This window comes from Amblyomma maculatum, chromosome 5, assembly GCF_055883805.1.
Source record: "Amblyomma maculatum isolate TAMU_Amacu chromosome 5, ASM5588380v1, whole genome shotgun sequence".
Taxonomy (NCBI): Eukaryota; Metazoa; Arthropoda; class Arachnida; order Ixodida; family Ixodidae; genus Amblyomma; species Amblyomma maculatum.
In genome coordinates, this window is record NC_139348.1 from 114,484,047 (window position 1) to 114,508,921 (window position 24,875).

General features: G+C 45.6%; 1 protein-coding gene across 1 annotated transcript; it reads right to left on the bottom strand.

Annotated features, from left to right (window-relative positions):
* Positions 1-520: 520 nt before the first annotated feature.
* On the bottom strand, positions 521-24,875 carry LOC146189262 (uncharacterized). The gene is made up of 4 exons (XM_084605218.1): positions 24,711-24,875; positions 4,756-4,923; positions 1,478-1,636; positions 521-586 (listed from the first exon to the last, which is right to left on the bottom strand). The coding sequence occupies exons 1-4, from the start codon at positions 24,873-24,875 to the stop codon at positions 521-523; spliced, it is 558 nt and encodes a 185-aa protein (XP_084461344.1).

A 24,875-nucleotide genomic window follows, 5' to 3' on the forward strand; every position in this document is an offset into this window, starting at 1 on the left:
TACTTTGCACATATCTCCAGCTTCATAGGTGGTACGAATTCTCTGCAACTCGTCCGAGAAGCGAAACCCGCAGCCTGGTTACTTTTGGCAAAGACGGTACATACATACATACATACATACATACATACATACATACATACATACATACATACATACATACATACATACATACATACATACATACATACATACATACATACATACATACATACATACATACATACATACATACATACATACATACATACATACATACATACATACATACATACATACATACATACATACATACATACATACATACATACATACATACATACATACCCAGAATGCATGAGTATCTTACGCGCACCCTAAGTTGAACCAACTTCCTCAAGCATGTTAAGCTTAGTTCTTGAAACCGTAACACGAGATAACTAACAGACTTTCTGGAACATTATCACAACAGTCATGCCTATTCCATAACCTCATAACGGAGCCAATTGGAGCACCTGCTTAGGTTCAATATTTTGGAGAAAGCTCAGGGGTCCGAGTAGTTGAGATCACTAAACCCTGAATGTCCAGCATCTGGACAGCTTTGTTGCAGCTGCAAAAGTAACACGTACAGCGGCCGCAGTTGCAAAAGCAAGATTTGGTTATTGCCTCTTCCAAGAGAATGAACAAAAAATAGTATGGTTCTCACAGCAAAACCGAATATCGATACCTATTTCGGCGGCAGTTGTTTATAGAGTAGCTCAGTTTATTCTTCGAGGATTCCTGGTGTGAAGGAATAAACATATGAAAAATTTATTCATAAATAGCCCGCGTTTTATAAACCCAAGATCTACACAAACTTTGTTAAAGAGCATGGTCGCGGGGTAACGAGTGTATATTGTCCAGATAACCTTACAAAGGCAAGCAGCATAACATGCAGACCTTATTTTATTCAAGTGCATGTCACAGCCAGTGGAACGTTGAAGTGCATAAAAACCAACAATATTTCAAGCGCTGACATGTTATACTCTGCTCCCATCTGTTTGCGCAATACTGAAGCTAATAGCGCCACTTGTCCCCATCATAAGGCAGTGTAATATTAAACAGGGATGGTTCTTCAGAGGTCCAATTTCGGCCAGTCGAAACAAAAGCTACGCTTTGGCAACACGCATTGTAGCACAGGTATGGGCTCAAAAATGGTTTCTGAGAATTCACTTTTTGTAGTCAGATAATTCAACTGCCAACAAAATTTTTGAATTCTCGTTTTCGTAGCCGCAGAAAGCGATATCACATATAAGCAGTCACCTGATGCATTTCAGTTGCCAAGCTATAGTTTACGGGACGAATAACAACTTGACATGGCTTGCGATGCCCACTCGGAGGATTATTTTGGCACCCTTCCGCTTCATGTTTAGGCTTAGAGCGAGCATTTTTTTCCAGCCCTCCGTTACATCGGCTCTCTAGCAGGACCTTTCAGCATGGAAGGACAGATATATAGTCACACCTTATACAGCAGCGTAGGTCCGGTGTCATAGGCGAAAAAGGTTCGCACGGTGTTCCTTTCGAGGTAGCGCCAAAAGTGTGTTCGCGCTGTGGTGTCGAAGTAGTAGCTGGTTCTCCTATCCTCCACAGGGTACTTTCCGGCACTGTTTTTGGTAGTAAACTGCATGTGTAACAGTGAAAGAGCAATATCGAAATTCAGAATCCTTCGACTTACAACAGAATAAAGGACAGTTAATGGTTCGTAATTTTTTAAGGCTGAAATTCTAAGCTCAAGAAGAAACTTTTTAATAGCAATGTACAGAAAGAAAATGCAATCTAGTGCGAATAACATTCGCAAATAAAGGCATGCTGTTTAGAAGCTATCTCATTAATTTGAGCATTCGTCTACAGATTACGTAATGTTTAGAGGGTCAACAGCGATATGTTTATTAATAAACAGTGGGCATAATTGTTACACATTTCTTTCCTAACTCGAAAATATTGACACTTTCTGAGGTTGCTTAGTAAGCACGGTTTTAACCAAACACTGTCAATAACTTCCAAGAACTTATGCGCAGAGACGTAAAACACCTCTTTTGCTTTTTGTTTTTTTGTCGTGAAGGGGTAGCCGACTTTATGAGGTAGCATGTTTGAAGGTCACTGGCATTAACTAAATACTTCTGAATGAATCAGAGCCTCAGCACTTAAAAATACGCTAGTCAAAATTTACAACAGAACAATGCCTAGGTACTTCAAGCTATGACCCTGTTTAGAGCTACTGCTGAATCAAACTGAGTTATTTTTCATATTATTCCCTGAACACCTTTCTATTCCTCACAGTCAATAAAAAAGAACCTAAAGGAGAATAGGTGTAGCTTTTGATTTTGTGCTAGGACGAAGAATGACCTGCTTGCTCGATGTAGCTGACGTCGTATATAACTAACCGTCATGAATGTGCACGATGGGTTTATAGATTTCAAAGCATCAGCACCTTTGCAAGTTTGTTGAAAACTTGAGAAATGATCGCCATTTTCAATTGTTGCAAATATCCGCAAATAATCTTTTGAGTAACCTAAAATCAGGCATAAACGGGAGGCTTATTATAATGGATCTCATGAAAACAAACACTGTTGTAACTGGTCGCATAAGCTGCCAGTGGCGCACGTACTAATCATTTTGTTTTATAGCTGTATGGTTACAAACATTTCTTCAAATAAATTGTTGCTTTCATAGCAAGAAATAAGGCAATTAGAGGAAGTAGAGTGACTTCAAATTGTTCGCAACGTCCTATTGATGCACAGAGATACATAAACATCGTTTATTAGTCCAAATGGCGTCATATATTTTACAGCCCTGATGCAACATTGGAGGCTACAGCAACACTAGGTAAGAGCAGACTCCTTGAGCACACTCCCGTTAGTTCGATAATTACCTAAAAACATAACCATTCTTGAAACATTCATTTTAAGAACGTATTGAATTTTTACTACTAAAGATATAACTCCAAATAGTATGCCTCAGATAAAATGTCTTAGAAACAATTGATAGCAGGTGTACTAGGCACACTGGTACCTGACAGACAGCTTAACTCAGAACGGCACTGCCCGCGAGCGGGACCCGCATTGATCCCTTCAGCTTGGCGCTTCGCCCAAATTCCGAGCGAAACTCACGCAAGCATTGGCTACTGATGCTGCGGCTGCAAGAGAAGCTGGCTTTGAAACGAAACTGACACTGAACCGTTAGCGCCTGTTAGGTTCTCAGGCGATCCCAGCAAGTGACGAAATCGGTCAGTAGAGCGAACAGCGTAATACGCTTTACGTTGGTGGAAAAATAAAGTTGTTATCCCATTCCATCACATTAGTGTCGAGCCGACTGATAACAATAATTGGTTAGCAGGAAGGGGAAGGCACTTGTTTCTGTGGACACCTGACCGTGCCGTAAGGGAAGGGATGAAGGTGAGAGTGAAAGTGGAAAGAGAGAAAGAGGAGCCACAGTGGAGGGCTACGGAGTAATTTCGACCACCTGGGGATCTTTAACGTGCGCTGACATCGCTACAGTGACATCGCACAGCACACGGACGCCTCTCCGTTTCGCCTCCACCGAAACGCCGCCGCCGCGGTCAAGACCGAACCCGGGTACTCCGGCACAGTAGTCGGGCGTCTCACCACTGCACCACCCCGGCGGGGAGAGCCGACTATCATACTTACGGTTGTGGAACTTGTAACGAGCGCTATATTATTTTATTTATTATTTTACCGCTGACATCAGGTAGGATGTCAGCGGTAACATGATGAACATGATTTATTTTTTTTTCCCATAAACTTCAGTTGCGAGGCAGCGCCTGTCCTGTTTGCTTTTTGCTCTTCGTCCTCGTCTTTAGCGATGTTTATTCATCATGCCACCATACCAAATAGCCCAGATGTTTCTTCTATTTCAGTAGTAACACTAACATATACAAAGGGGTAAAATGACTGCAAAGCGACTTACGTTTGTATCATTCTGAACCGTAAAAAATACCCTGTGCAAGGCGTATTTCAACCAAAACTCGAATATTGCTAAAATGGCCGGAATTCGAAAAACATTATTCAAGGATACGGTTCTCGGAAGCGGTTGACAAAATTTACTACAATTTGATTCTTATTAATAAACCGTTTGTTTAAAATCACTCAATAACGTTTTTATTTAGCGCAGTTTGGTGGTTACGCCGCATGGGAAGTTCGAAGCCGGGAAAAAGACGTTCCCGTATAAGCTTTTGAAGCAAAGAAAAATGTTCTAAAGCCTTGCAGCATGTGGAAATCCGACGCTTTTGCTTGCGAAACTGGGAGCGAGATTATCTCCGGTAGATCGGCACAGACGCGACGTCTGGTCATGATGTGGAGTAATTCCATTCTCTCAACGGTACTGCCCCTTCCACTTCTTTATCCTGATTGGTTGTCTCTCATTGAGTTAAACAGCGATTATTGATTAGAGCTGTCTCTAAACGCACCCTAAAGGTAAAAATACACTTACTGAAGGCAGAAAATGATTACGGTGATGTTAATTGCATAGTTTAGTCGTTGCCATATCGTCACCCCCTGGCTTTATTCACGACTGGTTCAGAATGAAAAACATTTCATAATGCTACCTAAAAGCTTGATTTAATTATTGGGGTTTAACGTCCCAAAGCGACTCAGGCTATGAGAGACGCCGCAGTGGAGGACTTTGGGAATTCCGACCACCTGGGGTCGGAACTCTCCATTTATGTTGAAGTGAAACTGTCTATATTATGGCGAGACTATTACGGATGTCTTGGGAACTCACCCGCAGTCGACTGTAGCGTTGGACATTCTCAGTGGCGCGCATCGGCTGAATAAAGTCGATGGTGTTGACACCGCCGTACGCGTAGTTAATAGCTGAAGTGACGGAGAAACACAGCCTGTCCCGGCCCAGCACCTGCTTCCAATGTGGAAACTCCTTCAAGATGTCCAGCTGGCGAGAAATGCAATGGCAAGACATGCAAGTTTTTAGGTCATGGCGGAGGCAGCGGCGATAAATATCATGCTCACGTGATGGCTTGAGCCAGTAGAGCATTCTCAAGAGGGTGTTTCACTCACCCCCGCGTCACCGGAGTGTTATCAGCTAGGACTTCACTTGTTCAACGAGCGTCAAACATGCTGCGATATTTTTTTTGTTTTTTTTTGAACGCGCTATTCTTCATCGCCTTTGGCACATGGCTTTGTTACTTTATACAATAGGGGGGGGGGGGAGGCGACGATATTTTCAAAACTGCTCGGCGCGAGCAGATGACTCCACAGCAGCGTAATCACACGTTGGTTCTTTGAAGCTTAGAATAAGACTACGCGAGGAAGACGAGACTGAAGGGCACATGTAAATGTACGGACACTGCGCCTCCTCTGTATCGTTACATGCAATTTTTTGGATCTAATTCGCTCTGTTTTGTTTGAAATATGGCGTGCTGTCCAAAAACGTTGCAATTATTCATTGAGTATGACTATGTGTAGCAGCACTGTGTTTGCGTTTAATGATTGCTCACTGCTGTGGCAGCATTGCGTGCTTACTAGTTTTCTTTGGTAGGCATGTGTTTCTCACCCCAGCTTTGACGTGTTTCCAGCCTTCCTGTCTGTGCTATCAGCCGGTACATTAAACTGCTTTCGTCGGCGTTTGTGCGTACTTTCCTACCTCGCAAAACGATGTTGCAATCTTCGTTCAATCGACTTTCTTCGCATATTACACGCAGCCAACGCATCAGAGCGAGGTAACTGGATTTCCGTATAGAGCGAGCACTTTCCTCTGAGAGCCTTGACAGTAGGTAGATTCTGGTGTCTCCACTTGGGGCTACTGCACGTCAGTGAACTCGTAGTATAGAGCGGACGTTCATGCATACTTCTGCATCACACTTTGGCTGTCGAAGAAGGAGAACACTCGTTGCCTAACAGGTGAACGCCGCGCAACCGTGAGCATAGCGGAGAAAAGTCGCTAAATAAAGAAACATCTGGAAAGTGGAGCAACTCGTGACTAGAGGTAACTGAAAGCAATGAGAACGAATTCAGTAAGCAGCTTCGGGTTGTCACCAAAATACGCATATTTTATATTCCCTGTTCATGAAGACCAATCGGGCAGCGCACGCTTCCCCCTCGCCATGCTCCCGCTGAACTGAGCTTGTTGGGTAGTGAAAAAAGAAAGACCTCTAGCGCTAGGCGCAGCATGCAGTGGGCTCGTAGACTGCAAGCCAGGAAAAGGCAGGGCTTCGGGAGTGAAAGAACGTGCATAGGCACCGCTATGTCTCAACAACAGAAGTGCGACACCAGGTGGCGCGGCGAAGCTGCTTTTCTGATACTTGCCGCCTGTTGCGTGCCCTGACTTATTTTGTTGCTGGTTATACTCGATTTATATGTGAAATTTTTACATTCCGGCTCTGAATAGCAGCATTGTAAAATAGCATTAACTCTGAGTCCTACCCTACAAACTTCAAGTATGTAAGTGGATTTGTGCCGATAAACCAGAAGCGCGATATCGGTAATTTGATTATTTTTACTTATTTCTACAATCTCTGGGTGCTCCGTCAGTATCTTTGGTTACCTCTATAGGAAAACATACAGCGCGAAGTTTAGAGCTTGGCCGTCCATACGTGTAAAGAACAGCTGGACGCTGAGTAGCTGAAGTTAATTGCGAAAGTGCAAACAGGAAAGCGTCATATAACGCACACCCCAGAAGTAAGGTTTCGTGGATTGAAAGACCAAAATTCTTTGGTGGATCCCCTACAGAAAGAGTACGTTCGCTCAATTTATTATTTTTAAAGCAACGTGCTTCCCAGCGCACTATCAAGGCGAGGTATGGCAAAACTAAGAAAATAAATCGGATATCGGGAAGCTGTCCCCTTAGCGACTGTCGTCTAACTTTTCCTGCACCAGGAGAAATTCCCTGTACTTTTGTTTTTTGCTCTCCAAAGCAGCTACCGAAGGAGCAGGACACGTCATTATAATCATAATCAGCCTTCCTACACCCACTCCATTGTAAAAACCTCTCATATCGCTCCATTTAAATCGGCTCTGTTTTAGCTGCAAACATAATCCACGCAAACTTTCCCGAGCTTCTGCCCTCCTAACTTTCAGCCGCACCCTGCTATGTATGTCTTGACTTGGAGTCTAATCTCTGAGCCACAGCGATGGTCGGTCACCTTGGCCTTCGCTTATATCCCTTGCCTATGTCCTTTCGCCTTCTTAATTTCTGCTAAGATGTCATTATTTTCTTCGTTTATCCACTTTGCACAATAAAGCTTTGTGAACTCTGCACCAGCCATTTTCAATTCCAGCTTTCTCTGCGTTCCCATTTTAAGTTGAACTCTTCGTTTGCTTCCACTTTCATGCTACCTATGTAGGTAGCAGCTATATGTAGGTATACAGCTATATATACTTCCTCTAGAAGGACGCTGCTAAGCTATCATTAATGATCTGAGACCCCATGTGAGATACGCGCATCTCAATCATTATTCCGTTTATTTGGCTCTGTAGAAGTACTGTTACTGGAAGTTTTGTGGAGCCCTCACTAATTAGGCCCCCGCCGTAGACCCTACCGATCTGGACCAGGACACTTATCCTCTCCGAACTTTTCAAGAAATCTGTGCCTATTACCGGGACTCGAACCGTCAGTACCCGACTCCTCTAAAGGGGTTAGGGAAAGCGGGCGAATGAATACTTCTTAGACTTTTTACTAACACTCTACTGTGACCGGCAGTACTCAAACATTTCGACCCTTCCTTTTCTTGCCTCTGCCCTTTCTGTGGAGAGGTGGCTGACACCTTTCACATGGTCTGGGCATGCCAGCTAAATCCTCTTTTACCCTTAACACCTTCCCCTACCCGAGAGGACTGGGAGGCGGCCCTGTTCGGCTGCCTGGATCTAGCGGCACCACAAGCGCTGGTCCAGCGAGCTCGTGTGGCGGCCCAGACCAATGGAGTCCCGGAATAAGGGACTCCACCTAGTATTGTTTCCACCAGCAATGGTTTCCACCACCACCAGAGGTTTTTGCTCCCTTTTAGGTATCTCATAACAAAGCACCTCATTTTGACTGAATTTGTTTGGTGAATAGTCTAATGATGGTTCGAATGTGGTAGCCTTGACTTTATATCTAACGCAACAGGTTTGTCACACAGCTTCAGCTGTCCGATAGATCAGGTTCTACGCCCCACTCGCGGTGTCACAGGACGTTGCAGGTCTGCCAAAATGGAAGGTGGCGCTGGTGAATACTTCCAACACAGATTACACGCAGCATAAAATATCTAGGAAAGTAGGAAATGCAACGGCCGCCGCCTAGACTCAAGCCGTAGATCACTCGACGCGAAAATCTGAGGTCGTGGTCTTAGATCCCACCAACAGGCAGGTTTAGACTATTTAACTCCCCTTTTTGGTAATTAGTGCACGGTAATCAAGACCCCACAATCATTCTATATGCGTATATGCGTTCATTTGTGTCAGTGAAGGCTGGATGTCTTATAGAGAATGTCATGTGGAAGCTACTTGTTTTTGATCTGTTTGCCAATTTGTGGATATCAAACAGCAATGAATACACCTTACGGAAGTCAATCTAGGAAACTTCTCTTTTGTGGCCTCATTTAACGCGTTTTCCTCATGACGTATATGGTACCTGCGAAATATACTCAGGAACGCCAACTAGTTATGCATCATTCCACTGCTATACTTTATCCAGGAAGCTGCACATATATTGTGCCATAAAGTATATTATATTTTTATGTTTACCTACCCTGTCCTTTCTCCCTATCACTCACCTCTTTGAGTTCCTCTACCGTTTCCTCGCTATCCCTTTATTTCCGCTGCCCCAGTTCAGGTGCTTCAGTGGTCAGATAGCAGATACCGAGGCTGGCAGACATCTTTTCCTTCCTTTTTTATGTAAAAATAAAACCACTACATCAACGCAATGTAGCAAGGTTTGCGTCTTTTCCCAAAAAGAACTTTCGCGAGGGTACTTTTCGCGAGTAAATCTTTGTGCGTGCCCACTTGTATTCGATAGTTTCGCCGCTTCTTGTCGTGATAAAGAAACGACACGCCAATCTGTTGTCGGTGGCGCTATGCTCTTGAAGAACATGCTGAATGTACATACTAAAGAGGGCGTATGCTGAAATTCGGTGAACAACAACAATTGGTTCACAGGAAGGGAAATGCGCAGTATATGTCACACTTGTTTCTGTGGACACCTGACCTGCGCCGTAAGGGAAGGTGTCCACAGAAACAGCAAGGTGGAAGTGAAAGCAGAAAGAAAAAAGGAGGCGTAGTGGAGGGCTATGGAGTGATTTCGATAGGTGGCAAATTTTAACTTGCACTGACATTTCACAACACACGGACGCCTGTTCGTTTCGCCTGCATTGAAACACGCCCGATGACGGAATTTTAAAATTGAAGATATGAGAGGACAGAGATCAACGACAGAGGCTTTTCTCTAGTAGTGCTCTTAGCATGAAGTGATGACAATGATGCCGGCAGCTTTGACACATAAGAATTCGCATTTAATTCGACTGGAAGACGAAAACGTGCTTTATTGATTCTGAAATTTTTTTGCTAGGTTCAGGAGGAGGAAGAACATTTATTTCCGCCGAATATGGCGCGGCAGCCACCTACGGGTCCGCACGCAGGCGTCCGGGGAGGCAGTCTATCGCACCGCGGTCAGAGGACACCCGGCCCCGTCTAGGAGAAGAGGTCTTCAGCCTCGGCCGCCAGGCGGACGGCGAATCGCTGAGTTTTTTCGTCGGAGCTTCTTAGCGTGGTCTCCCATTCATCGCTAGTTTTAATCGCGTTGCGCCCTGGGGCACGAACGCATCTCCATGTTATATGATCTAATGTTGCCACGTGGCCGCTAAATTTACAAATTTCGGTTTCTGCACGGTCCCTCTTCCGCCCTCTGGCACCCGTCCAACTCCTCCACGGGGGCGAAAATAAATTTCGAGCTTGGAGTCTTCTCCAGTCGTACGATTCCTTTTTACTCAGGGATCTAACCGGTGGAGGATATATCCTCCGGTCTTTCTTCAGGTTGTCGGTTACATCCCTAAAGGTACCAATACATTCTTTGGTTTTAGATGTTGTGGAGGCGTCCGCAGCACCCCGAGGTAGCGAGGAGCGGGCGAGCATGTGGGCAGCCTCGTTGCCGGCGAGACCGGCGTGTGCTGGGGTCCAGATTATGGTCACGCTTTCGGCGAGAGACGACTCGTTCAGAATTTTTGCAGCACGATTGCTGACTCTACCCTTGCTAATATTCCTAACTGCCGCTTTGCTATCGCTGATGACGTGTTTCACGCCTGGTCGTGCAATGGTAATGGCTATTGCAATCTCCTCCGCCTCTACCGGCGGTAGATCTCGGTTTCTTTCGATTCCTATGACGATCCCGGTGTCTAATAGGGCGACCGAGGTTACGTCGCCTTCTTTCCCGATCGCTGCATCGGTGTAGGTGACCGATCCCGGCGGGAGTTTGTCCAATTTGTTAGTGAGGTGCTTAGCTCTGCTTTTCCTCCTCCCCTCGTCGTGTACGGGGTGCATGTTCTTCGGTATGGGCGAGACGTGTAGATGCATTCTGATTTCTCGATCTATGCTTTCTCTGACACTTTCGCCTTCTCCGGGCACTAGTAGGTTTACCCAGTCGAGGATTTGCCTACCCGCCGCCGTTCCTGCGAGTCGCTCTCTCTGGGACAGCCTGACCGCAGCAGCTAGCTCTTTCCACTCATTATGCAACCCAATTTTCTCTAGAATGTCGTTAGAAGTAGTTATGGGGAGTCCTAGAGCGCACATTGTGCATCTCTTAATTATGGTGTTTAATTCGTGTTCTTCGGTCTTGTTGATATTTGGGAATGGAGTCGCGTAGCACATTCTGCTCGTGACAAAAGCTTGTACGAGTCTGAGTCTACTGGCCTCCGTGAGACCACTCCTTTTGTTGGACGTCTTCTTAAATACTCTGACTACGAGCTCCGCCTGATCTTTTAATTTCTTAATCAGGCTTTTGTTACTACCCCTGCGGTTGATAATCATACCTAATATTCTAATTTCATCTACTTTCCGGACTTCGTTTCCGTTGACTTTAATTTTGATATCTGGAGTTATCTTCCCACTACTGCTGGTCATTACCAGGAGCTCCGATTTTTCTGGCGAACAGCATAGACCTACGTCCTCTGCGTGATAGCTGATTATATTTGCTGCCTCTTGGAGCCTGGATGTGATGTACGAGTCGTTCCCTTCGCACATCCAGACGGTGACATCGTCCGCGTAGATGCTTAGTTTTAAGTCATCGAGATGGCCAAGCTTACTGGGGAGCTTCCTCATTACGATGTTAAAAAGGAAAGGTGAGAGCACAGCCGCCTGCGGAGTGCCTCTGTTACCCAGCGGGAACTCTTCCGAACATAAGCCCTGAAAGCTGATGATCGCCGTCCTGTCTCGCAGGAATGATCTAATGTAGTTGTAGGTTCTTTCGCCTACTCTAAGCTCAGCGAGCCCGTCGAGAATGGCGTCGTGACTGACGTTGTCAAAAGCTTTCTTAAGGTCTAAGCCTAGAATAGCTTTCGTATTTTTTTTCCTGAAGTCTCTGACAACATCGTTATGTAATCTGAGCATGGTATCTTGCGTACAAAGGCCGGGCCTGAATCCGACCAATTCAGCCGGCCACGCATCATTCTCTTCGGTGTATTTGGTTAGCCTCCTCTGAATAACTTTCTCAAGTAGTTTGCCTACGCAGGATGTTAGTGATATTGGGCGGAGATTCTCCAAGCCCGGTGGTTTTCCCTGCTTGTGGATTAGCGTGATCTTAGCCCTCTTCCACTCTTGGGGTACTTGACCACTCTCCCACACCTGATTTAAATATTTGGTTAGGGCATTGATCGATTCGTCGTCCAGATTTGCGAGCATCTTGTTATTAACGAGGTCCGGCCCGGGGGCCGAGCGTCTTTTTAGGCCGTGCAGCTCCGCTCTGACTTCTGCCACTGTTATGGACGCGTCAAGCTCGCTGTTCGCCGGTCCGTTGTAATCTCTGTAATGCGCTGTGGCGGGGGGAGCTACGTACATGGACTTGAGCTTGTCAATGAGCTGTTTGTCCGTACCCTTAAAGTTATACCTCGCCTTTACCTGTTCTATATTGGCGACCGTTTTGGACTTAGTCGGGTCTATCAGGAACCTGAGCAGTTGCTACGTCTTGGCCCCATTCATGGTGCCCTCCATCTCGTCGCATTTGTTATCCCAACGTTGCGACTCGAGTTTCCGGGCGTATTTTTCTATTTCGACGTTGTGTCTGGCTATCTCTCGCCTGAGATTGCGGTTCCACTTTTGCTTTTTGAGCTTCTTCGTTAGCTCTTCTTTCTTTTTGAACATGCCGAATAGCCTGCTATCCATCGCCTCAGGCAGAGCTTCGCCTTTAATTTCTTCGGTGGCCTCGTTGACATGGGTAATTAATTGGGCGGCCCAATTTTGAATGCACTCTATATCTCCAATTTCTTCCCGTTCTCTGATCTGTCTGAATTTATCCCAATCCACTTGGGTTTCCGTCCGACACACAGCGCGCTTAACGCTCACTTTCCTACTTAGTTCTACCTCTAGCACGTAGTGGTCGCTACCTAGATCCTGATGCTTGTTCGTCCACTTGACTATGCCAGTTCTATGGCAGAGAGTCAAGTCCGGGTTTGTGTCCGCTGACACACTGTTGCCCACCCTCGTCGGGCATCTAATGTCGTTAGCGATGTAGAGGTTTGACTCAGTGATATCTTCCAACAGCGTTTGACCCTTCGGGCTGCTGGTCGTGTAACCCCATTCTCGATGTCTGGCATTAAAATCGCCGGCTATTATTAGTGGGTTCTTACCTGCCAGGCTAATCGCTCTCTTAAATATCGGGCCAAACCTCGCCTTCGTGCACTTCGGGGAGCTGTACACATTGAGTAGAAATATGCTGCCTCTGTTCTTTTTACCGGTCAGGATTTCCACAAAGACCGTTTCGGTCTCCCTGTTACCTACTTCGTGCTGGACGACGGCGACGTTGTTTTTGACGTACGTCACGACCTGTGTTTTACTTCCCTTCCCGCTATCGTAGCTTTTGTACCCCGAAAGCTTCCATACACCTCGCGTTTCCTGCAGAGCCATTGCCAAAAGCTGTGTGTTCTGGCTAGCTACGTACTGTTGCAAGAGCCATCGCTTCATTGACAACGACCGGCAATTCCATTGCCAAATTTTAGACGTTTTGGGATCCATTATGATTTTGATATTGTATACCCGATGCGTTGCAAAGGGCTTGAAGCATCTTTTCTAGCACTCCAAATCTCGCCTCAAGTTTCTTATTCAGATTCAATTCGAAGTCTATGATTTCATCCTTGACTAATTTTCTAAAAGCCACGTGCTTTCTGGCTTGTCCAATTACACTAGTGTCGTCTGATTTACGTTTCGCGGGTCTAGCCTGATCGATATTCATTTCATCTGAGTCGTCACTGTCCCTGCCACAATTGCTCTCGCTTGCCCCACCGGGGCCCCGTATGACGGGCGGCCTGAGCATCGGAGGTGCCGGTGCAGGTGTAGCTTTTGCCTCTTTTAACTCTTTAATTACCTCGACTAGGGATTTGAGGGTTTCTTTAATCTCTTTGATGTCTTCTTTAATGATTCTGATTTCTTTGCTATGCTCGGCTTGAGTCTGTTGTAATTCCGAAAGTTCCAAGTTTTTTTCTTTGGAGACCCCGCTAGCGAAGCTGACCGACTTACCGCCTGCGTTAACTTCTTCATTCGTCTTTGCTTGTCCGGCCGGCGTCTCCCCGGGCTTCGGCCAGTGGTTCTTGTCGTCCTTGGGTGGCGGTGGTTGTGGCGGCCCCCTGTTCTTGCTCTTGGATCTGGGCTCATCTCTGGTGGCGGATGCGCTGGAGTCTCTCGCACGGCCCGTTGTGCCCGCGGCGTCGCCTCTTCCTCTCGATCTGCCCCAGGTTTTCGTTGGCTCTTGCTGCTTGTTTTGAGCCTGGGTGGCTTCTTTCTCTGCTTGTCGGACTTTGAGAATGTGCGGGGTCCGGTACATGCTTCTGCAGCGGTTGTGCCCCAGGGGGTGGCAGCCGCCGCACAGTAGGCATTGCGGCTCGCAATTTTGTTCGTGCCCCTCCGGTGGATTAAGCATTCTGCACCCTCGGCATCGAGGGCTGGTGGGGTCCGGGCAGACGTCCGACCGATGTCCTAGGTTGCCGCATGCGTAGCACACATCGAATTTCTTTTTGTAGAGGTTGTACCGGTATAGCAATCCGTTGAACCACACCTCTCGCGGGACTTCTTGGTCTTCGAAAATGATGAGCACGGTTTTAGACTTTTTCCCGAGCCTCCTCGCTCCAATGTAGCCAGGGTTATCTCTGAGTCCCTGCCGAATTTCCTCCTCCGTGACGTCCAGCGGAACGTCGTATATGACGCCCTTGCCGCCCTCCGGCATGGCCGCGTGAGCAGTTGCATCTATCTCAACTGGCCCGATTTTTATGGTCGTAATTTGCTCGTACCGCTTCGCCCTGCCGAGCTCCGGGGTCATAATTAGTAGGGAATGATTCTTCGGGTTGGCGATGAATCTGTCTTCCCCGTTCAGGTTGAGGCCTGCAGCCGTAACCAGGACCTGGCGTAGCTTCGGTCCCGCTTTCCTTGTCAGCTGATCGGCGCCGCCGTGCGGTCGCAGCACTACGCGGAACATCTCCTTCGGTATTTTCGATCTGACCGTGCCTACGGATCTCTCGGCGAGTGACCTTCCTATCGCTTTTTGCCGCGATTTGGCGGCTTCGGTCCCTTCGCTCCCCGTCACGGGTGCCTCCTTCTTCGTTTGGGACGCTGCGTCGCATTCCCTCACATATCTGCCTCCTTGTCGGCGGAACCATGAATTTTCTTCTAAGGCCTCAACCGCCTCCATATTTCCGTCCTTACTAGTGTCAGAGTTCGGCTGGTAGCTCTGATTCTCCTCGCCCTGCCAGTCCATGCCGTCCACGCTCCGAGGGTCTTCCCTCGAGGGCGGCTAGGCCGGACGCTAGGCTCGGACGCTAGGCTTAACTTGGCGGCGTTGTTGCTCCGAACTTCAAAGTATCGTAAAGACCAAATTGGTGGTCCCACCTTTAGAGAGTTGGTTCCACTTGATTATCGACGAAAGTTTTAGTGGCCACTATCATCGCTTCATTCACGGAACTCCAAATACTGTGGCGCAATCTAGTGGCAAAACTTGAAAGCGTATGCCACTCGAGGTGCGAAAAGAGGAGTGGTTTTTATTTAGGGACGCACTGGAGAGAACGCTAGATATATTCGGTTATGAGAAGCCCACCTAGAATAAAAACGAACAGTGTGCACTTACGAAAATCAGCTATATTTTGCTGGCACGTAGTCACGTGGGGTACTACAGTGAAAGCAATAGGGATTCTCCGCTAGAGATTGCCTCGGTTGTTTTTATGCACCTCAGTTGTTTTAGCGCAGTTAACTCCGGTCTGAATTTTAAACGGCTCAAACTGATCAGGGTCATGAAATACCCAGAGTGGTAGAATATAAATATCTCGGGGTATGGATAAGCGAAGAATTAGCATATATCAATAGGGCAAAATGGCGAAGAAATGCCGGGATAATAAAGTATATGGAATTGTGGAGATACAACAGGTATCAGGGGTTGAGGGGTATTTAGAAAGGAATTAAGGTGCCCGTGCTTAATTTCGGAAATGTGGTTTTGTGCCTAGAGCAAGGGTACAGACGACATCAGAAATAAATCAGACAGCCGTCGGACGATTAGCGCTGGGTTCCCACGGCGAACCCACAAATGAGGCGGTACAGGGAGATAAGGAATGGGAATCTTTCGAAGTACAGGAAGCTCAGAGTAAAATATTATATTAGAAACGCCTGATCAAGTTGGACATTGTTAGTTGGCAGCTAAATTATTAAAATACCTTTACCTGAAAGGCGTTGACTCACAATGAAGGAAGAGAAGTAGGAAACTAGCCTGTAAGTATACCGGTCAAAAGGACGAAGAAATAAAGAACTTTAAGCAACAGGAGAAAAAAAAACACAAAAGGTAAAAATTGGATATATGCTATGAAAAAGAAACACAAAGTGGAACTATACCGAAATTCGAAAAAGCAGATAAGAAAGGAAGCTTTCGTTGATAACTCAAGAGGTATTGCCCTACTTTTTGAAGCCAGGTCAGAGTGCCTTAGAATACGTAAATACAAAATGAAATTTAACAATGAAGATGACACATGTGCCGTATGTGGTAAATCCAAATAAACAATTAACCATCATATGCTCTAATGTGATGGTATCCATCCGGAAGTCGATGCAGGCGCCGTCACATTTCCTGAGCCCCTGGAGTTAGTAATGCCAGCGGCCGAGTGATTGTATCTGCGGTGGAGCTAGCAAAAAACGTTTGGAAGGTTGGTATCTTAAAAGCAGAAAAGTAACATAATGTTAGTAATGTAGAAAGAAAAAGTCAATAAATAGAATGATGGTGTAGTTACCCGATCTAAAACGATAATTGAAGAAATAGGGAAAAAAACGAGCACGATAGAAACTGCTATCACCCCGTTTCAAAGGGGAGGATTCTATAACCCATTTATTCATGCCATGCGATTTTCAATGGCTTATTAAAATGATAAAGCTTCTTATTTTGACAATTGTAGTGCTCGGTCTGTACTATACGAAGCAAGGTGTTTTCAACCCCACCACAATTTTTTGACACAATTTGGCCAGCCAGTGATCTGCCCCTTCAAACTTCAAACCGTTTAAATTGTATCTGCATAGAATATTGATTCATGATGTTTTAGCGTCTGAAACGAGCTTGGTAAAAGCGGTGTTGATTACATTCGAGCTACGTAAAATACTTGGGGTGCTCAGAAGTTTCCAAGATTTGGAAGGCAAAAGCGGCGCGGCTACTTTGCGTTGTAGTTTCTGCTTAACTGCTATCGTCAGACCGTTGCAAACACTTACTTTATAGCCAATTCCTCCTGACAGTCGTTACGGCAAGAGGAATTTCGATCTCTACTAATCGCTTAAGCCGCTGCGTGCATCTTTGATCTTTCTTACTCCAATCAAGCTTTGAACCCAAGTTTCGTACCCAAAGAATGATGCAGACAAGGCGGTTCAGCCCGTCTCCCGCTTACAGCCAGCTTTTCGAGAATGCCGTACTCTAGTCTCTCTTGACATTTTCCTCCAGAGATGTTGACCCCACGCGTCACTAATGACATTTCTGTCCTCCTCCCCGCCGCCGCGGTTGACATTTCTCTCCCCTTCCTCCAGCGTCGCCACTATAACATTTTTCCTGTCTTTCTGACTAGGCTTTGCAACCCTTTCAGAGCTCTCCTTCGGCGCTGTTCTTTTCTTTTCCCAGGGCGCTCCGCTTTCAAGTACGTAAAAGCGAAACCATGAAACAGATATTGAAGGCTTTCCCTGCAAAAAGCGGCAGGCCCTGCTTAGATACTCGAAGGAAATAAATAACATTCCTTCCAAAACAATTGAATTTTACCCAAACAGGACGGTTTTTTCGCGATAAAATTTTTAAGCTACTGCCAACCGGTGTCAGGCTTGAAAACACCTATGGTCGTGCAGCAGCTCAAAGAGAAACTAGAAATACAGACTACTTGCGCACATTTCCAATAAAGATCTTTGCCTTTAAATCTATTTTTGTTATAAATGAACTTAAAAATGGCTTGAAGTGGTGTTCTACAAATCTATTGATATATTGGCATATTCATAATAATGGTAATCTCAAAAGCAAAGCAAAAGTTCATTCCCTATTGATAGAGAAACTCTCATAACAAGTAGAAGCAAACACTTCGCCCAGAAAATAAATATCATCTCTAAATGCCACGTAAAGTTTGTGAGATGATTTACTTTTCAGTTGTGATGCGTTTTATGACACACGTTCTGCGAAGGCGAAAAAGGTCTGCACTTCTGAGACGTTGCTTTTGGATTCATATAAACAGGAGAATGATGTATTAATTTGACGCATAAAACAATTTCTCTTTCTAATCTCTTCAGCTCTTCGCGAAGGGCGACGAAAATAACTTCATCTGCATGCATCAGCTGTTACGCCGCCGTTCTAACGTCATTTAGTACAGTATAAATTCTCTGCAAGAATTTTATTCCGAAAAATTAGAACAGTTGATCATTGTTTGGATGCCATTGACACCATATTCTTATATGCGTTTTATATCTTTGAAACTACAGTCATATTAAAGTTATTGCTTGTGGCCATGGTTAAGTGTAAAATGTTAGGGCCTTATGAATAAACCAGCTGAAAACACGATCAATTTGTAATGTCTTGATGAAAAAATTGGGACGACGTTGAAGTTTTGCATTACAGTAAAGGCGAACTGTCTTTCATTTTGATTTTTAATTTCACGAATTTTACATTCTTTGACTGAATACCTTTCATGGGAAAAGCAGGCGCAGCATCTGTCTCAGGTTGAGTGGATACCTGTAATTATTTGTGGATTGGTTTTTAGGATTTTAAAGGCGCAGTATCTATCACAGTTCTCGATGAATATTTTAATTCTGCCGCAAAGGAACGGACGAGGCACAGAGTAGAGTTTTTCGTTTTTCGTATCGCATTTGCAAATGTTCAGCAAAAAAGTTCAGAGTCAAAACGGAGAAACAGTGGCAGCCGTTCTACAAAAAAATGCACCCATATACTCTTCCGTAATACTGCGAGTTCATGGGCCTATGAAAGGTTGAAACTGTGCCGCCTGTTGCGGTCGACGTGAAAACTGTTTGCCGCTGCCTCGCCTAACGTGCCACTTACCAACCGGTTCATTATACACTCACCCTATGTCGCAGGTACTATAGGACAATAAATGGACGCTGAGAGCAAGTTCAAATGACGTAAGGTAAAAAAAGCCATTTCGTTCTTTTATGTGCAGGCAAATATTCGCATCACTCATTGTTCAGCACCAAATGTTTTTTTTTTTATTTTTAACTTTGATTCATAATCTCACGAGTGCGTTTCATCGGTCGTTTCCTTCCATGACTCTGGCAACAAGTAAGCCCACTGTAGGTTCTTGTTAACGTGACGACACCACATTAGTCTTTTCACACTCCTGTTCACCCAAGCCGCCTATTTGATCTCGTGTGCCAAGCAGATGGTGATGAAAACTGACGCTGTTCTAAAATTAGGTTTCACTGGTTTGAAACTCAAATGGCTCGCAAAAAACTTTCCGCTAGCATTTGGTACGGGAAAGTTATAGGAGCGAGGTATTTGTATAGAGAACGTATTTGTGCAAAGTTTGGCTGGTTTGGTTTGTGCGGCTTGACGTCTGAAAGCGACTTGGGATCTGGGAGAAAGCTTGTACCGTGCAAGCTTCTGAACGGTGCTGCGTCAGCGCTTCTCCGGAGAGCCGTATCGTCGCGGCAAGTGGCGGCATGTTTTCTTCGAATGACATCTGAATGCCTCGCTTTGGAATTTATTAGAAGAATTAGAAGTTTAGCAAGCGAGCATTTAAAATCCTTTTGTGGGAGTGCGTGCCATTCTGCATAGCCTTCAGCCTGTTAGCTTTGCTGCTCATTTCGGTTACTGCGTGGAATTAACCAGCATTCACTGTTTGAATTCGCTCGAGGAGTTGTTTCTGATGGATTGATGCGTGGATCATAGTTTTACATGATTTACGTATCTGAATGAAAAGAAAATGTTCAAACGTAGTGTTGATAAATGCAGCTGTAGAGGCAGCGGCGCAGCGGTGATGTCTCGCGCCTCTGTGAGCCCAGCAGCATGCTGTGAATTCCTCGTTGGCGTTCCTTAGTACTGATTTTTGTAACGTTGTACAATACATTGATAGGATACACTTGCTCCTCTTGTATTTAATAGCAGTTTGTTATTGTATTGCTCAATTAAAACCTTAAATACTGCACACGAGTTCTAAATGAATTGTCAACGTGGAAGGGTAATAGAAGTGCTCATTAGTGTTTCTTAAATTGAGCACTTTACTTCTATTGCACTTATTGCACTACGCCGATAATACCAATAATGCCCATTGCTTTCATGGGAGAATGTGGTTCCCTGAATAACGTAATACTGAGAGCCTCTAATGTCCGTTCTTGCAATCAACTATTGTTCCAAGGTAGTTTCTGCACTCATCTCAATGTGTATGCTGTCGTGTATTAATATTGTGCTCGCGCGCTGACTGAAAATATCAGTTTAGAAAAAAAGTACACTCCTCCGGCTCCAATAGGAACACGGCCATCTGTATTACTTTACAAACCATTAATTACGCAACTGAGGCCCAAACGTTTCCTGTACGTTGTTACTCGTTCTTCAAAATAATCGAGAGCCGAAGACACTGTGTACGTCGACTAAAATCACTTCATGTGGCATGTCATTAACTGATTTTTCAGGTCGACGGCATTACTGACTACTTAGGACGGTTAACATACATTGATAGGCAAGAAATTCTCACAAAGGATTTAAATTCAAATTGGAATGCAAAACGAATGATGCGCTGTAAACGGCCTCGAACATCCTTAGTAGCCGGCAATATGAATGAACATTATTGCTATTCATAATTAGGGTAAATTATTTAGCATTCAACTCAGATATTTATTCGGAAGCGTCTCCAGCAGAATGTACTGAGCTCGGGTGTAGACGCCGATGCATCTTCAGTTATCTGGAATCCCTCTTCACGAAAGTCCGACATTGAAAATTTTGGGATTATCGATTGTTCAGTCGAGAACAAGAACCGTTTATTTTTCGCAGGCCACAAAGCATTCGATGCAGATCTTGGGTCTAATCAGACGTATTGCTCCTTAATTCGGTGGCGCTCGCTCCCACGTCGCACAAACATTGTTGACAGCGGTTCTGCCGCTACGCTTCATTTGTCAAGCACAGTTTTATAACTTGACAAGAACTCAATAGAAGCGTCTATAATCAGTAAATAGAGAGGCTGTGATAACCATCACTTATCTCCCCCGCATCACACCGGTCATGGCACTAGAAAAGAACGCTCAGCTCAACACATTTAGAGAACTGGTACCGCAACGCCGTTGTGCTCGTAGTCTTAAGGTGACCCTTTTGCATTCACCGCGAGCACTTCGGGCCTATGCTACATCACACACCATATCTCAGCTGCCTTCGCCAGTTCTTCCTGCATGAAATCTGGTTCAGCGTAGCAAAAACAAACCTACGGACCTTCACAGTAACCACATCTAATACGGCATCATCCCTTCTTGAAACGATCGCTGACAAGGACACCAAGCTGCCACAAGGCACAGTAAATATATATGTGATGCCAGCATTGGCGGATGTGAAACGACAACTGGAGTTCATTATCCTGGTAAGCCGGCGCTTAAAAGCCCATCCAGATATCACTTTGCAGAATCGCTTTCTTTCTGTGATTAGCTGGTTACCGCTGAAGACGCGCTTCGTTCTCTATCCGCCAGAACCTTACTACCTACAGCCAAAATTACAATCCGCACCGACGCTCTTCAAGCAATACATCTGCTCCGACGAGCCAATCACAGCCCAGAAATCTGCCAGAATATATATCGTCTGAAGGCTCGCATCTCGCAAACCGTTCGAATTCAGTGGGTCCCACGTGACCTCAGTTTGCAAACATCTAGATATTCTGCAACCCGCCAGGCGACTCTAACTTCATCAATGACACGCTTCCTCACTATGAATGATGCCACTCTGCTTCTCACAGGAAAGAAGCACATCCGGCACCGCACACGTGCTCTTGTCCCACTGTGTCCGCTAACCCTCGCCAGCTGTCTTACCCGCGCATAAGAGGTTGCGCTACGGTGGATCCGGGTCAGGGTTACCGTCACACCTGCTGTAAAACAAGCATGGCCTCAATATCGATATTTATATTACTGTTCAGGATTACTGTCTGCAAATCCCAAAATTATGAGGCAGATATTTATCACGTGTTGCGGGTTTGCACGGCACTGAAGCCGACGAGAGGTCGGCACCCGACGGCAGTGGGCCTTTCGCCGAAGAAATAATCTCCCTACACTCTATTGCTTAGACGCAATGGCTCTCTCTTGAAAATTGAAAAAAATTTATTTCCAGTAATATACAGGAAATGGGCCTCCGGAGAAAAGCTACAGCGATAGCTTGGGAGATGCCCGAGGCCCAGTAATGGCAGAGCTACAGGACGCGTGACGTTAAGGCAAAGATATACATATAAAACATGAAAATTATGAAGCACAGAAAGAGCGCATATATACATATGAAACAGCAAGTTAAAAAACAGCACAGTAAATTAACGGCCCACAATAGTCTAAGAGTATGCACGAAATATGGCAAAATGTAATGAAAATTTTATTAGAACAGCCTGCTTTTTTTCTTTCATTAAATGCTCATTTAAATTCCTTTACATATTCTATTACGCACTGAGGCAATAAACTACTTTAATAAAATGAAATTATATATACATAAGCATTTACATATACATGATACAAGACTTCGTTTGATTTGCTAAAGCAATAAAAACGTATTATGCAAAGATTATGTAGAAGGACAGAAAACTTTTCGTTGCATAGAGCACAGACGAGCACAATATTGTACACGATGGGTTCAGTAACAGCAAGCGCATCCATAGCAACATTTTAAATAATATGCTTAATTAAACGAATTTGCAGCGAGTAAGGACGTTCAGAGTTCGCCTAACGCGCAGCTATCACTTGTGTATGTTTTCCGGCGATACGGAGGCAGAATGACGACGCAGACGCAACGGCGACCGATGAAGCCCAGAGGGCCAGCAATGCATATGCGAGAACGAGCTGTAAAATTCGGAAGATTGCAAGGTGGTTCACGGGATGGGGACGGCGACTAATCTTATACCGGTTTCCATTGGGCAAACAGGAGAACTTTTAGTTGCACTAAAAGTGCTCTCGCGAGTTTCAACGCCTACCAGTGGTTGAACAGGAGCAGTAGCGTAGTGTTTGATTGGCAGAGGTGGTTCGCTTTTGGGGTCCCGGGAGCAGCCGAGAGCAGTCCTCGGTGCTCCGTCGCCAGCGGCGGAGTACAAGGAGAAAGGAGGAAATCACGTGACCTTTTTGATGTCACTTCTAGCACGGTCGGTCTCGAGGGAATGCGCGTGCTCTCTCTCCCTCGGGACCGGCCGTTCTGGTTATTCGCCGCCCGAAGCCCGGGCAGGACGGTCGCGAAAAGTGGCGGAAGACGGCAGCGGTGGCGTTCGGCCAGCAGATACGGGCAACGCAAGCGCGGGAAAAGTTTGATCACATGACGCCTGACGTCACGCGCTCTGCCTCGGTACGCTGCTCTCCGAGCAGCGTGAATTTTCCATTGGGGAGACGAGAACGCGCGTCCCCAGTGCTTTCTTACGCTGCTCTGGCTGCTCGTTGCTCTTGCTCCTGTTCGCCCAATGGAAACCGGTATTAGGCGACCGGGCTTTAATCGCCGACGTATGGGGATGCAAGCTGAAGGGACAGTCGTGCAACATGCCCAGGAAGGCCACATGCGAAGCAAACCCGCCGGTTGACAGAAGTGCGCCAAGTGTACACATTATGAGGCGCATGCCGCTGAAGAACTGCATTCTTCGGATGGCCTTGTGAAAAAAGAAAGGCATGCAGGTATCGGTGATCATGCCACAAATTCAGCCTAAGATGGGGAAGGCGGAAGCCAGACTACGTATATCGGGATAGCTCTGGCAAAGGGAAAATCGGTGTCTGCATACAGCCGCAAAAAGCTGTATGCTCTTCGTTTTCGACTTCCGGGTGAACGTTTTAAACGAAAACATTCAGGTACCCGCAAAAGCAATAGCGTACATAAGTGCAACAGCCTCTTGAAAACGGTCGCTCTTTGGACAATGCCTGGATACTTGCGCACCAACGACTCAAACTCGCTTACATGTATTCTGTAAACTGAGTAGAAGCCTCCCATTACACTTTTCATCGCTATCCTCTCCATCTCTCTTTTATTTCTGCCGGGCACAGCTCAGGTTCTTGTAATATTGGGTAGCAATTGCCGCGGGCGCCTCCTAGATAATTATTATTTTTTTTTATTTAGCACCTCCACCCACTCAGCCCACGGGGGCCAAGGTACCAGTCAAAGCAAACTTGCAATTCCTTATGTTATCGTCTGCCTCTTTTTTGTTTCTTAAACAGGAACCATTTTGGTGTCTTCAAAGGCAACTTGGTGGATCTTGTATCTTTTACCACTTTGAGGAGTCACGGAAAAATTGCGCGATGTGAGATGACAAAAAAGCTATTCCGGTGCGGTCAGGCATGGGCAGGCGAATAAAAATACTATTGCACAAGCGGGGTATGCGCGTTTTATTCACAGGAAATATATTGGCAGACTAACTAGCGAGGTGATCCAGATATATGCGCATCCCACATCGCAGTCATTTTTCTACGGCTGTATCTTTTAGACAGCTTTTCTTTTCGAGCCCTTCGGTGATGTTGGGAGCGTTTACTGGTTTCCATCTGTTTCAAGAGTCGTCTGAAGTTATATTTTGATTTCTAACGAGTCTACTTATGACATACCTTGCAGAAGTATGATCTATTGCTGGAACGTAATCGCAATTTCTCATATACGTTTGAAGGCAACTGTTTATAATTTGTGTGTTGTTGCTTTTAAATAACTTCCAAAGCTTCAGTATGCTTGCATTTTTCTAGAATGCACGCCTTGCATGAGCGGTTAGCTTTGAAAAAGTATCTGTCGGTCGCGGTGAATGTCTCCGGGATGCACCGGGCTGAACCCTCACTCTAGAATTCCTCAAAATTCGCTTCTCACCTTTGACATGGCCGGAATAAAAAATTCAGTGCCTTTAGCTGAGTTCTAACTGCGACAAAAACACTGGAACAAAGATGCAGAGCGGAGACGTACTCTCGACTTGGTGGTGGCCGAAATAGTCTGCTACGACGCTGAGCCTCCACAATCAGGAAGCCCAGTTGGTTCTTGATGGCGATGAATGCAGCGCCTCCTGTCGAGGACTCTAGCGGGCGCAT